Raw genomic sequence first — 15,506 nt, 5'->3', positions numbered from 1 at the left:
GATGAAGATGAGTTCCAGGCTAGTAGGATAGGTACAAGATGAAAGAGATGTTGAAGAAACTGTTGTTACTTTCAGTTTCCATCTTCTTTTTTATTCTGTCTTTTCTTTCAAGAATGATTATCTTGTTCCTGGATTAGGCCGAGGGAGGCAAAAATAGAATCATCTTTCTATTTCTCTTTTTCGTCTGTCGTCATTATCTTCCCTTCTCCTTCCTCCTGTGATAAACCGAGCACCGGGAATGAGGCAAAAGGATGCCTTTCAATGTGAATCCTTTTTTGGGTTTGAAGTCTTGAAGGTAAAAAATAGATGCCAACAAGTCGACGTACATCTTTCGAAGCTCTTTGTCTCATAATTACAATTATTTACTTTAGTATTTAGATTTTGTCTTTTTATCTTCTTCTTCTTCGTTCTGCTTTTTTCCAATCTCTTCAAGTATCTCAATCAAAGTTAATTGCATTTTCTGGATGTTCGTGTTCACTTGGATGGAGATGCTCTGGCAAATAGAGAAGAAGACAATAGAATTAGAATTGCAAAATAATAAAATTTGGCGAATGGGTTCAGATCAATGTGATGACAGTATTTTTGTTTAAAGAATTGAGAAATCATTCAGTTATCATCTGATTAACAAAAATGCTATTTATATTGTTGACATTGGTTCCATTGTTACATGATAGTACAAAATTTGTGACAATAATTTGACTATTTACAGAAACTAATTTCAATTTCCGTAATTTAACGGTTTATAAAATATAAAAAAGCCAAAAGGTAATTTTTACGAAAATATTAGCCTTAAGGTTGACAGTTTTAAAATCTTTAAGAATTCCTATTTTGAAAGCTCAAAGGTAATCACATAGATGCTTCAACACCGAACACATAATCATAAGAATATCTAATGGCCAGAGAATGGTCAATTTTCCAGCTTTCAATATCTATCTTTGGTTTTGCTTGACTCCATGATTATACGGCAAATGTTTCAAATGGTACATTCAAGTTAGAGATATTTTGACATCACTTTGTGTACAAGGTATCCAGTTGATCCAGCACCAATGATCAAAGTTGTCCTATGAGATTGAAATAAATACAAAATTGACATTAAAATGATAGAAGTGCAAAAATAGTCAAAAGAGGCAAAATATTGAAGAAAATTTTGATGGTGACATGACGAAAAGCTTAGCCTTGTTGGCAAAAATTGTTAATGTTAATAATAATGAAAGGTTTATTGTAAGAAAATGAAAATTGTTGGCAGCAATAGTTGAAATAGTGAAAGAAAATCAACTAATGGCTGGAGAAAAATCTTTATCAGATTTTCTGCATCGATAACAATGTAAAAATCTTAGAAACATTGAAAATAAGATGACGTTGGATGAGAGGAAAGAAAAATTAAAATCTGAAAATAATCATGTAACATAAGATGAATCAACAAGATGCTATTTATATGCTAAACTAGAATCCATTTAAGTTGACTCAAAAATTGCTGTACTGATGACCCTTTGATTATATTGTTGATATTATATTGATTTGTATTGGTTTGATAATTTTGGGCTGGGATCAAGTTGCAATTTTTGAGTCATTTAAAACCTTTTCTTGCCTTTTCTTCTCGACAAGTTTAATTTTAAATGTTAGCAAATGCAATTTTAGTTAATTAATAGCGAGTGTTGATTGCCAGGTACAGTTTTCATGATTTCTGTGTGTTCAATGTTACGCAAATGAAACTATTATATTTACTTTGAAATAAAATAGACAAAGAGAAATGACGATTAAATGAGAGAAAAGTAAGAGTGGAAAAAGTAATGAAGGTGGGAAAAAGAGGCAAGATGAAGATGGTGATGAGGATGGGTAAGAGGAAGATAGAGATGACAGAGATGATGATGTGCCAAAGTTGTTTAGTAGCCAAAAATTTGCTGGCTAAAGAAGAAGGTAAACATGGTAAAGTGAAAAGATGTACCAACGTCAGAAGGAAAAAAAAGGCTTAGATGAGGTAAAAGTTGAGAAATTAATGTTCTGAAAGGAAAGAAAATGAATTCTAATTTGGTAATCATTTGCTTTCAAGAATAATCTAATCCATTGTTTGGGATGTTCAAGAGTTTGGATGAAAGATTTTTTTTCAAAAAGCTTGACTTAAGGAAGTAATATCAACAGTGAATATTAAATATTAAGGTTGATCGCATTAGCTTTGAGGATTTGAGCCTAAATAAGATCATTACTAGATACTGAATGATAACAATCATTGTTTTTGGTGGCAACCCTGAAAATTGAGTGTGTTTCCATTATTAGTAGATGATAATAATGATGACTGCGATGATAGTGATGATGATGATCATCAACATAATCATCATCAATCATTAATATCAACGAACGTCACTGTAAATGTGAAAGTTAAAATTAATAGTCAAAGTTAAAAAGTAAAATTTCAATTTCAAATGTCAGCCTTGATGTGTTTTAACATTGTTTTAGACTAGATTAAAACAATTGCTTTGTCACCAAATGATCAAAATTTCCAACATTTTGTGCTCTTTGTATATTTAGCTTACCACAGCAGCAATCGTCCAGCAGTTGAATCACGAATGAAATTGTATCTGGTTATCATGTAATTTTTATCCTTGCGATACTTTTCAATCAAATCTCGGGCTCTGTGAAAAATATAAATAAATATTAGTATTTTTGTTCTGTTGCATATTTAACTTGACAAATGAAGCAATTGTTTCCATGTAGAGATTGATAAAGAAACTCAGCAACAATAATGGTGATAATTGGTGTGAATCTGTTTCTTGGCAAACCAAGTTATTAAAATCATTTCATTGCTACCGTTTTGAATTGAACCCAAAAGATTCAGACAGAAACTTTTAATAAAACGAACTAATTTCCCAAGAATTTAAATTTTATGTTATTGAGTGAATTAACTTTCAATTGCATTTTCTGTTTTGTGAAAGTTAACATTTTCATCTGATATTTGTCTTTGAACAATTTCACATTTTTCATTACCTTTGCTTTATTGCTGTAAAGGCCTCAAAAGTGTATTAAATTTCAATCATGTTTTGAAGGAATTGTTGTGATTCTTGAAAAATAGATTTCAAACAATTAGTTTGAGTTAGTTGACAAGTGAATTGTGAATAAAAGAATCGCTAAGTTTGCAGCAATTTAAGATGAAGTTTTCATTGGAGCGCGGGTGAAGATGCAAATAATAGAGAATGAATTATTCCAAGGTTTCCATGAAGCTTCATTGCTTTTGGCGGGATTCATGGAGAAACAATTCTGGCAAAAAGCCAAACTATTATTCTGATTATCATCTAAGACTTTACCAAACTTAAAATAATTAAGTCAAGATTCTGTCTTAATAGGTAGAAGTGAATTGTCAATTCATTTTCATGGATTGATATCGAAATACTGAATAATCATTGTTCATCCAAAAAATTCTGAGAAACGATGGTTAGAGATTTGATTTGCTAATGTATTTTTTCGTAAAAAAACATTCGAGATTACTTTTTACTAAATCTATTTCAGTATATGAAGTAGACATGAAATATTCAAGGCTTTTAGGTATCTGACTTGATCAACTTTAAGTATAAAGTATTAAAATTATATTAAAAGCAGATTTATATTTAGTTAAAATGCAAATTACAACTTTTAATGTAAGAATGAACTCGTAAAGGATGTGATTAAATCAGTTTCAATTTGGAGAAATGAAAAATTGTCTTCTAGTGAATCATCGAGAATCGGAATGCAATTTAGTATTATTATCTCATGTATTATGACTTGAAAACGGGAAATTCATAAATTGCTTTGAAAATTATAATCATAGGCGGAAATCGCTTTGAATCTTATTGATTTTGGAAATGGCAAATCTGAAAATATCAACATCTAGGAATAAAGTCTAATGCTGTAAAACTTGCAATCTAATTATGAGCATTCAATATTTTTAATAACATTTTAAGCTGATCTAAAAATAAGAGGTTAATATTAAGAGCAGACTAGGTTACAAGAAAACAATCAATGAGGAAAAGTGATCAATTATAGCAAATTACTGTCGTGGGAATAAGTCTACATTGAAAAAAAACAGAAATTATGAATTTTGGAAGATTTCTAAAAAATCATTTCCCTGATTATAATAACTTATTTCCAGAGAATCAAAAATGAAAGTAAATTGCAATTGAGAAGAGAAGCGAGCGATGCCACAAGAAAGGCTAACTTTCGATCTGCGAAGATGGCTATTAGTAAGACGAGAAATCAATATAATTGTTAGAAATTATAAAAAATATTATTTATTTTGATTCCTTTCTTATTGAGAGCGAGATCTTTGCGATTCGAAAGTTAGCCTTTTCTTGGTTATATCTCAACCTTTTCATGCAGTTTCTTGATATCATATTTTCATATCCACAATAGATTGCAAAGAATGTCAAATTAAGATATAGATTATGATGAAGAGACTCGCAACTTTAACATGCATGAGATGAAGATGATGAGAAGAGAAAATATAAACATGCTGAATATTTACAAAGGGAAAGTATGTTTAGTGTTTTTTTGTTCACAAAGAAACAAACTGGCTTACAAGGTGACGAAAGTGCGATTTAGAGCGATTTGCTTTGTAGTTAATATCAAGCTGACTGAAAAGCTGAAGAAGAGATGATGAAGAGAAATGAAGAGAAATTCAAATGCAGCCATTATAATAGTAAGTTATATTTTCTTAAATTAGATTTGCCCCTGTCAATTTGAGCGAGTTCCAAAAATAAAGAAGCGAAGAAATAAAATTTAAAGACAAAGTTTTGCCTCTCGAACCAGCCTTTACATGCATTCACATACATGTAAATGGATCCAGAATTGCATATAAACTATTCAAATTGCTCTACACGTTTCCACCTTTTCATTTCATCATGAACCATGGCTATTTCAAAAGAAATATTCTCATCTAAACATTTTGCAAATTATTTTTGTAGCTCAACAGTTGAGTCTCTTAATCACTTTCTCAATTTAATAACCTTGCAACCTTATTTTTGCAAAAAAAATCTTGTTCAATATATCAAGAAAAATAATATTTTACAGCAAAATATTTCCCTTAAGACCATTGATTAAGACAACTGCAAATTTTCACCATAAAGTTGATTGAAAAACCGAATGCTTTGTTTGCCTCAATTTGCTGAAGTTGAAAATTACTTACGTTCTGAAATTACCGACGGCTAAGACAATTTCACTTTTACTGATTTGTTTGAAATCTATTGTGGTACTGGCGGATGAAAAGGTATTGTAAATCTGAAACAATGAGACAGAAAGAAATTAGACTTCACATTATTGCAATAAGTTAGCTTGACTTACTTGAGCTATGGAGATTGATGTAGATTTATCTCGGCATCGCAAGACTAACCACTCAGGTCGGACAGCCTTTTGACTTTTTGCTTCTAGATCCTAAGAATGTGAAAAGGGAAATTAAATTATTGGTCAAAATAACGTGTAATATAATATTCACCATAAAGTGATATGCAGCTCGAATTAAATTAATTTTATTCTTAAATGGCGTTATTGGTCTTATAAGAGATTCCCATTCTACTACTGGTTCCAATATACACCTGGAATGAAAAGAGATACTGAGGTTAGTATTGTTAACATGTTAACTTTTTCGCATCTACAACCCATATTTATAAGATATGATCATCTGAAGCTATATTTCAAGTATGCATAAGTAGATTGACACTATGAAAATATAAATGAAATGGTAACTAGATACAAAATAAGGGAAAAGATGCCAAAAAGTTGAATTGAATATAAAGACAGTGAAAATTGTGATTTTCTGTGTAAACCTGGAAAACATAATTAATAATTGATAAGAGACTGAGTTGATAGATTTGACTGGAAGATTTACTCATATTTGCTCCTGAATCGAACAGTTCATTAGTTAAGTTTACCTATTAACGAAATTGGATCAGCTATTTAACAAGATGATTCTGAAATGATGCGTTTAGCAATAAAGAGCAAAAGTATCATGAACAGAAATCAGTGAAAGTAAATGAATTACTCAACTTTCGCATGATTTTCTCTGAAATAAATCACTAAACTAAAGAAACTGTGTAACATGAGTAATTTACATGCATCAACAGTAAGTTCAAGCCGCTTTAAATAAACATTATCATTAGATTGTTTAAAATTTCTCAAATTATCTAAATCCTAAGCTTTCTTTCGCCTAAGTCAAATCGCATCTTTAACCAGTCCTTTTTTGTTTATCAGTTTAATTCAACTGTCATTGGCCATGGTACCGTTGACTTACTTGTCCGATTCATATTCAGCTATGAGTGCACAGACTCGCAGGAAAACTGTTGAAAAAGAAAGAAAGAAAAGTCAGAATTAGATGTTTTCAAATCTTGGTAATAGTTGAATAATCATATGAGGGCGAAAAATGAATTTTGAAACTAAAGAACGAGATCAATAATATGAATGATTGGGTAAAAAACTAGAAAATGATTTATGAATGAACGAAAGTGAAAAAAATACAGGCAAAAATCTGTATATTTAATAAATTATACAAAAGGCAGTTTCAAATAGTAAGAGGGCTCAGAGTGCTGCTCTTCATCTGAAGAAATTGAATTTTCTTTAACATGTTTTCTTTTTCTTGCTTGCCTTTTCACTCTCCCTCTCTTCCTTACTCTTTCTAGTTTTTTTTGTGAACTAAATTAATGGCAATAATAGATGATTGATTGAACTGAAAGAGTAATCAAACTGTCAATCACTCATCTAGCTAAGAAATCGACTTGTTGATTGCTGATTTTGACAATAGTGAAAGGCTTAAACCAATACTAGCTACAAGCGTAAGGTTGCAAAGTTAAATCCGTTTCTTGTATTGAGTGTAGTTAAATAAATGAGATGAGTTAATGAAGATTAACTGTTCTAGATGAGGTTTCTTATTAATAACCAACTTAGCAAAGCAGATCAATTGTGAAAATTTTGGAAACTTATTTCTTTTCTCTTTTTCTATCCAAGGTTGGCGATATTTTTGACAACGACAGTTTTTACCTTAACATGTAGACACAATCGACAGTTTCAAGTTCATTTAGATCATTCAAGTTTTTAGATGAAACCATTTGATCACAAGATTGATCTTGACAAGGTTAGTCAATGTTTAAAAATTGATGAGCATCAGAGCTCTCTATGTTGAAATTTCATTTTTTCAACTGACTTTCTTTCAAACTTGATTTTTTCAAAGAAAATACAAAAATTAAATGCCCTTGACCATGAAAACTTTCAACCTTGACATGGCAAAACATTCTATTCCTGTTTTCCTTATCCTAAATATAGTTTCAAAATCAATCTTAGTCCCAAAATAGATAACATCGATCAAAAATACTTTGATCAAAGATTTTGTTTGCTGTACAGTTAAAAAACTTACCATATCCAGTAATATAAGCATCAAATCCTGCATCATGGTAATGGTTCCCATTATCGCCTTGAAAGAGAAGAAAGTATCGTAAGTCTCTGAATAAATTAGATTTGGGCAATTCTTTTGGTACAAATAGGATTTTTTATGTACCCCAATAACCAGCAAAGGTTTTTGACTTCATTGCTTCGATAATTTACGGTATCTTTCGAGTAGTAATTAATGAAGGAGATTGTCGGGCATAAGAAAATGTTTGTGTCGCCAAAAATTATTGCCCGTTTCGAACTTACAGTCCTTTGAATCATCTCTAATTATGGTGGATTGAAATTTTGATGAACTTGTAAAAGATGGTTTGGATAATTTTTCATAAAGATCTTCTAAATTACGAGCTGAAAGGCTATCTTCGTAAGCTGGAAAATACTGAAAGAAAGAGAAAATTTAAAGGTTAGAAAATAAATAATCTTGGAAAGTATTAGACTTACTTTTTTTACATTGAAAATAATGGACTTAACATCGTAGATGACGGGAAAATTTTTCAAAATTTCTTTCTTGAAGTGCTGCAAATTGACTAAAAGAGAAAGAAAAATTTGCATTATTAAATAATGGGCGTACAAATTTCGAAAACCTTCAAGAAAAAACGAAGACAGCCCTGGATCAAGAGCGAATTGTTTGTTGATTCTTAATATTTTGCAAATAATTTACCTGGCATTGGCTCGATAAAATGGTGATAAAGCATAGTAAGATCAACCATCATGTTGTTTCCTACAATTGGTTTACCAGATTCGATAATAACATTGACTAGTTTAGTTAAACCAATACATGAATCAATTACGTCATTTTCTTCCTTTTCAATGCTGGACATCAATTGTTTCCTTTCAGCGTGTGAAACAGTCTTTATAAATAGCTTATCGCCCTGTTGAGTGATCCAAAAATTCTTGTATTCTTTTCTCAAATGATCGATGAGCAGGTAATTTATTAAAGGGTTGGTGAATGGCTGATAAGGGAAGGTATTTTCTCCATGTCTGCATCCATCTCGCACGGGCAATAAAATCATCCATTCCTTGATTTGTTTTCGAATATCAATCAATCTATCAATCATTGAATAAGATAAATCGAATGAAATAAACTTCTCCTTCATGAATTTTCTAAATGTTTCCTCTTGCGGTTTATTCAAAAAGGGTATCCCATAACGAGCAAACTATCAATGAAAAAGACAGAATTAGTGGGTGCCGTTAGAAGACTATCAAAGTACTTACTTTGTTGAAATCGAATGAATTATCTGCTAAGAATTCGATAGCTCCAGTTTCTAATGAAAAACAGCTAATTGGTGGTCCATAAAATCTTGGACAGCAATAAAAGGAGTATGTGTTGACTTTAAACCTGTGAAATAAGGTAGAGCTTTAGCAGGTCTGCACAATATAGAGACATTCCGTGATTTTTTTCGAAGTTTATCATTTTATACTCAACTCATTTTTTCCTTCGCTTTTAGTGAAAAGAGATATTCCCAATTGAACGGGTATAAAGCTGGATACATTATTTCTCAATTTCACGTATCTCTCCTCCAAGGAATCGAATAGTGATGGCGTACAGTCAGCATTGCAGAAAAGGCCAGAAAATTCAATGTCAATAGCTGAAAAGACCATAAAATAAATTAGCTTTGCACATACATAAAAACCAGGCTGAAGTTTTAATTTCCCAGAACAGAATACCGAGAAAATTCTTGAACTTTAAATTTGAGAGAAAAAAGTCAACATACCAATGAAATTGCATTTTTGAATCTCCTCAATAACTTTGGGCAAGACAGCGGTGAAATTGGAACAATCTACATTCATTTCGAAGTATATTAATTTGAACGCAGTACAAAAATAAAAATAAAAGCTTAGAGAATTACACGAAAAAAAGTCTTTTCCAAGCGTTTACCATCTACAGTTGAAAAACATAACAGTCAATGGTCAAGAGGCATTCTTCAAGAATGAATTTCGATTAAAATCACAAACTTGATGACACATCTTTAGATAGAAGCAATAACCAATAAGGCTAAATGACCTCAAACCTAATCAAAGCTTGACTCTTAAATCAACTGAAATATTGCACAAAAGTTGTAAATAAAGTTGTAACAAATTTACCAAAAAATAAACAAGCTGAATCGGCATAAGTCGATACTATCGACTATCGGTATCTTAAAAAGAAACGATACTGGAAATGATTTGATGTTTAAAAAATTAATTCAAATTCGGATGAAAATTGGACTAGATGAACTCAATTTTTATTGAAATTATATACAATTTGCAGTATCATGTCTCGAACACATTCCGATCAAAATAATCTTCTCAATTAGTTATAATACGATAGCTTTTATTACTCAATCTCTAAACTATTAAAATTTTTCGTTGGCTATCTTTATGAACCGATTTATTTTGTCCACTCATTAAATTAACTGCTAATTTCATAGCATTCGAAGAGAAAATATTAAAGATTTAAATTTTGAATCGAGCTAATTTTGCTTTTGGGTAAATTGGTGAGGAATGAAGCATTGATTAAGGTCCACATGCATTGAGAGTCCCAATAATAAGTCAGAAAAATGTTTTTGAGACAATTTTTATGTATTTTTCAATTTATTTTAAGTAAAATTATACATAATTGAGATTTTCAAGCGAACTATGAATTGAAAAATAAAAGATCGTCCAGAAATTACAAAAGTTTAAAGTTGAATTGCCCAAGAAACTGCCGTTTGAACCAGAACCAACCAATGCACCATTGAAGGAACGTAGTTGACTAGTTTAAACTAAGAACCTTTTGATGATGATGAATGAGATGATCTTTTCATGATTTCAGGTTTTTCAGTTGTTGGTGTTGAGCTATCTGTGTTTTGAGTAGTCGTTGAAGAAACGTAATTCACTATTTTATCCGTAGAGTCAGAACTTCTTGTTAGTAGCGATTTAATCTCCTTTTTAGAGTTAGCAAACTTGGATGGCACTTCTGGGTATTCATCGAAATCCTCATTCGGCGTCTTTTGCACATATATAGGAGTAGTTATTGTTGTTAATTGAACTGAATTTTTGATCGTAGGACTATTTTTAGTGCAATATATGATCCACCAAATACCGACTAACAGCTCGAAAAAAATAACAGTTATGAAAAATAAATGAACAAATAGAGGTACCATGTTGTAATAAAATAACACAGGCTGTATTGAATCTCCAGAATCAAAAATGTTGAAAGTATTAAAACGTTAATCGAAAGAGAAGTGACAAGAAGGCAAACCAACGTTAGACTTTATATACACCAATCAATAGGAAATGGTGTTAATCAAAGAGTTAAATTTTCCACTTTCAAGAGTCTAATGATGTTGAAAAGAAAACACGAGAATGCATAAATATGGATTTCTAGTTGTTTTGATTGTATCCAAATATGAAGAACATCCAATAAAATGTGAAATCACCGGAATTAATGTACATGAAAAATTGAATAACGGAAAAATTACTTCAGAAATATGTGAAAAAATACAACGCATGTAAATAAATAAACATGACTACAAATTGAAGTTATTACAAAAAGATTCACTTACATGTTAGATAGGGTGAATATTAAAAGCATTTGAAATCATTAATCAAACGAAGGCACTGAATTGACATTGTTAGACATTTGAGTTCTAATAGCAATAGATTTTATTTTATATTGTGACAACAAATTGTATAAAAATTGAAATTTGAACAAATCTAGTTAAAAAATTACAAATAAAAATTTAATCAATATCAAAACAAAAAAGCACCAAAAAATTGAGAATTCTATTATAATTAATTTGATTTCACACAATCACTGAGATTGAAAATATTAATATACAAAGGTTAAGGATTAATTGACTATTGGTATTACCGGTTGAACCAGAATTTACAAATGAACCAAAGTTTACTTCTGGTGTTGTACCATTAGATATGGATCCAGCCTTTTCAGTTGTGTTCATTGTAGCGGTTGCTTTCTGTGGTTGTCGGCATATTTGTGCCATCAGTTGAATAGCTTACGATTTCAGAGGTGATAGTTTTTATTTCTTGTGTTGAGCTACCTAGTTCATTAGTGACATTATGTGTATAAGATATAAGATTTGAATTTTGAATCGAGCGAATTCGTTTCTTGGGTAGATTTGTGAAAGTGATGCAGGCAAACATGAATTGAGAGTTCCAATGATAAGTCAGAATAATGTTTTTGAGACAATTTTTATATCTTTTTCAATTTATTTGGTGTGAAATTATATTAGAAACTCATATTTTTATGTGAATGATGAATTGAAAAACAAAAGATCACCTAGAAAAACACAGACATTTAAAGTGAAATTAACAAAGAAACTGCCGGTTGAACCAGAACCAACCAGTGTACCACGTTTTTTATCATTATCATAGCTTTCTGTACCATTGATGACATTGCGAGCTTCATTATTGGAAGTAGAATTAAGCATGTTTTCTGTGAATTTTGGCGTATTGGTCATATCAGTTGTAGAGTCTCCGCTTTCATAGTTTTCAGTTGTTATTATTTGTGTTGAGTAATCTGCTTCATCAGTGACATTGCGAGGTGAATGAATTTCTTTATCTTTTCTTCCAATTTGTTGGTCATCCGATGTGGGCTCCTTTTCCTCATCAATCGATATACTTATATCTTTGTCATTAGGAGCATAAGTAACTTCAGGAAGAATGTATTCCGAAGAATTGCTTACCACCTCATTTTCAAAGCTGGAGTTTTCAAGCGAACTAGAAATTGTTGATGAACTTACTACGGAAGAAGTACCCTTAGAATCTTCTCTATCTTCATCAGCGTTGCGAGGTACATTATTACCATCATCAGTAACATTCAGCGTGTTTTCTGTGGTTGTTGGCGTATTTGTGTTATCAGTTGTAGAGCTTTCACTTTCAGATTTTTCAGTTGTTGGTGTTGAGCTATCTGTGATTTGAGTAGTCGTTAAAGAAACGTAGTTCACTATTTTATCTGTAGAGTTAGTACTTGTTGTTGGCATCGATTTAATTTTCTTTTCAGAGTTAGCAAACTTGGAAGACTCTTCATCGAACTCCTCATTAGGCATTGCGGACACATTTTCAAGAGTCGTTTTTGTTGGTTGAGCTGAACTTTCCCTCGAAGACTCATCCTCATTGTTATCAAATGATAACACATTAGTGTCTTTAGGTAGAGGCAATTTAGAATCATCATCTTCTATTGGTGGGGGTGAACTTGGTTCGTCATCCTTAAAACTCTTTTCTGTTTTTTTTTCTGTGGACGATTCTTCATGTTTATCATTTTTCCAAGGGAAATTCCAACCGCATGACGATAGCTGGACAGAAACAAGAATTATCAAAATAAAGGTTAAAAATTGAGATGACATGTTGAAATGAAATGATTCTGGCTGTATTGAAAATGCACAATCATAAATGTTCAAAGTATTAAAACGTTAATTCAAAAAACAGTGATAAGAAGGAAAGCAAAAGGTTGACTTTATATACACAAGTCAATAGGAAATGGTGTTAATCAAAGAGTTAAATTCTCCACTTTCACGAGTTTAACGATGTCTAAAAGAAAACACGAGAATGCATAAATATGGAATTCTAATTGTTTTAAATTGTACCCAAATATGAAGAACATCCTTTAAAATGTGAAATCACAGAAATGGTTGCACATGAAAATTAAATAACGGAAAAGATTACTTCAGAAATATCAGAAAAAAATACAATACATGTAAATAAACATAACTAAGCATTACCACAAATTGTAAGTTACTACAAAAAGATTCACTTAAATGTTAGATAGGGTTAATATAAAACTGTGAATTGACATTGTTAGACATTTCAATTCTGATAGAAATAGATTCAATTTTATAATATGACAAGAAATTGTATACAATTTTAATTTTGAACAAATCTAGTTAGAAAATTACAAATAAAAGTTTGATCAATATCAGAACAACAAAAAAGATTATTAATATTAAGAATGATATTATTTATATTAAAAATTTGATTTAACACAATCTCTGAGATTGAAAATATTAATGTACAAAGGTTAAGCATTTTGGCGAATGATTGATAAGGAAAGGTATTTTCTCCATGTCTGCATCCATCTCGGACGGGCAATAAAATCATCCATTCCTTGATTTGTTTTCGAATATCAATCAATCTATCAATCATTGAATAAGATAAGTCGAATGAAATAAACTTCTCCTTCATGCATTTACTAAATGTTTCCTCTTGCGGTTTATTCAAAAAGGGTATTCCATAACGAGCAAACTATCAATGAAAAAGACAGAATTAGTGGGTGCCATTAGAAGACTATCAAAGTACTTACTTTGTTGAAATCGAATAAATTATCAGCTAAGAATTCGATAGCTCCAGTTTCTATTGAAAAACAGCTAATTGGTGGCCCATAAAATCTTGGACAGCAAAAAAGGAGTATGTGTTGACTTTAAACCTGTGAGAAAAGATAGAGCTTTAGTAGGTCTGTTCAATTTGAGACATTTCAAGATTTAAGTTTATCACTTTATACTCAACTCATTTTGTAAATAGACAACTCAAAAAGTCAACATACCAATAAAATTGCCTTTTTGAAGCTCATCAACGATTTTGGGCAAGACCACTGTGAAATTGGAACAATCTAAATTCATTTCGAAGTATTTTAGTTTGAACTGACAAGGGACGTAACCCAGCTGGTACGGGCAGATCAAAATGAAAGTGGATTTAATGGAAAGCCCGTGTCAGAAAACCCTTAAAAACACTAATCTCGCAATGAGCAAATCGATCTGAAAAAAGTTACAGGGTCACAAAGTTTTTGATCGCGGAGGTCAAAATGATTAATAGAATCGAATTTAAGAATAATATTTATGTAAAATCAAATTATTTAGGTGTAAATGATAATGAGGAACCCAAATCTGGCTTCAGTTTTTCTCTACTATTTTTAGTTTGCGAAAAAATCGAAAAAAACATCAAAATGAACACCCGAAAACATCAGCTTATTTTATGATGTAAAATACATTTGTTTCATTTTAAAGGAAGTTTTTTTTCAGATTTGAGTTTTTCGAGATATTTTTCGGGTGTTCATTTTGATGGTTTTTTTTCGCAAACTAAAAATAGTAGAGAAAAACTGAAGCCAGATTTGGGTTCCTCATTATCATTTACACCTAAATAATTTGATTTTACATAAATATTATTCTTAAATTCGATTCTATTAATCATTTTGACCTCCGCGATCAAAAACTTTGTGACCCTGTAACTTTTTTCAGATCGATTTGCTCATTGCGAGATTAGTGTTTTTAAGGGTTTTCTGACACGGGCTTTCCATTAAATCCACTTTCATTTTGATCTGCCCGTACCAGCTGGGTTACTTCCCTTGTGAGTACAAAATATTTTATAAAGCATACTTGTACATAAAACCAGGCTTAAGTTTTAATTACCAAAAAATAAACATTATCATAAATCGATACTATCGACTATCGGTAGTTTAGTAAAGGAAACGATATTGGAAATGATTTAATGTTTAAAAAATTCAGAATCGGATAAAAATTGGACTTTATGAACTCAATTTTTATTGAAAATGTATAAAATTTGCTGTATCATGTCTCCAAAGTATTCTGATTCAAATATTTTTCTCAATTAGTTATTATACGATAGCTTTTATTACTCAATCTCTAAACTATTAAATTTTTCGTTGGCTATCTTTTATGAACCGATTTATTTTGTCGACTCTTTAAATTAACTGCTCTGATTTCATAGCATGTGAAGAAAAAAATATTAAAGATTTGAATTTTGAAGCGAGCGAATTTCGTTTCTTGGGTAGATTTGCGAAAGTTAAGTATTGATTAAGGCCAACATGCATTAAGTGATTTTATAAGGCTTTTGAGACAATTTTTATGTATTTTTCAATTTATTTGAAGTAAAATTCTACATAATTCAGATTTTCACGCGAACTATGAATTGAAAAATAAAAGATCGTCCAGAAATTACAAAAGTTTAAAGTTGAATTGCCCAAGAAACTGCCGTTTGAACCAGAACCAACCAATGCACCATTGAAGGAACGTAGTTGACTAGTTTAAACTAAGAACCTTTTGATGATGATGAATGAGATGATCTTTTCATGATTTCAGATTTTTCAGTTGTTGGGTTTGAGGTTTCTGTATTCT

At 30.9% G+C, this 15,506-nt stretch overlaps 1 protein-coding gene and 1 long non-coding RNA gene across 3 annotated transcripts; both read right to left on the bottom strand.

The window, feature by feature from the left end:
* Window positions 1-610: 610 nt before the first annotated feature.
* Window positions 611-9,430, bottom strand: LOC107366558 (pre-piRNA 3'-exonuclease trimmer). The gene is made up of 13 exons (XM_015934186.3): window positions 9,114-9,430; window positions 8,825-8,987; window positions 8,614-8,737; window positions 8,060-8,555; window positions 7,840-7,925; window positions 7,648-7,777; window positions 7,370-7,426; window positions 6,254-6,299; window positions 5,459-5,558; window positions 5,308-5,397; window positions 5,153-5,244; window positions 2,532-2,630; window positions 611-1,061 (listed from the first exon to the last, which is right to left on the bottom strand). The coding sequence occupies exons 1-13, from the start codon at window positions 9,187-9,189 to the stop codon at window positions 992-994; spliced, it is 1,629 nt and encodes a 542-aa protein (XP_015789672.1). The 5' UTR covers window positions 9,190-9,430; the 3' UTR covers window positions 611-991.
* Window positions 9,431-13,220: 3,790 nt separating this feature from the next.
* LOC149093739 (uncharacterized) lies at window positions 13,221-14,160 on the bottom strand. Of its 2 annotated transcripts, none has more exons than XR_016198667.1 (3): window positions 13,882-14,160; window positions 13,679-13,801; window positions 13,221-13,620 (listed from the first exon to the last, which is right to left on the bottom strand). It is a non-coding gene; the product is annotated as an uncharacterized LOC149093739 (long non-coding RNA). The 2 variants fall into 2 exon arrangements; XR_016198668.1 differs by having other exon boundaries at window positions 13,919-14,142.
* Between the last annotated feature and the right edge of the window lie 1,346 nt (window positions 14,161-15,506).

The sequence above is a fragment of the Tetranychus urticae genome, chromosome 2, assembly GCF_039701765.1.
Source record: "Tetranychus urticae isolate SD_2017Ah chromosome 2, NJAU_TeUrti_SD_1.0, whole genome shotgun sequence".
Classification (NCBI taxonomy): Eukaryota; Metazoa; Arthropoda; class Arachnida; order Trombidiformes; family Tetranychidae; genus Tetranychus; species Tetranychus urticae.
The sequence above is the reverse complement of the archived record's forward strand: the minus strand, read 5'-3'. Positions and strand labels throughout refer to the sequence as shown.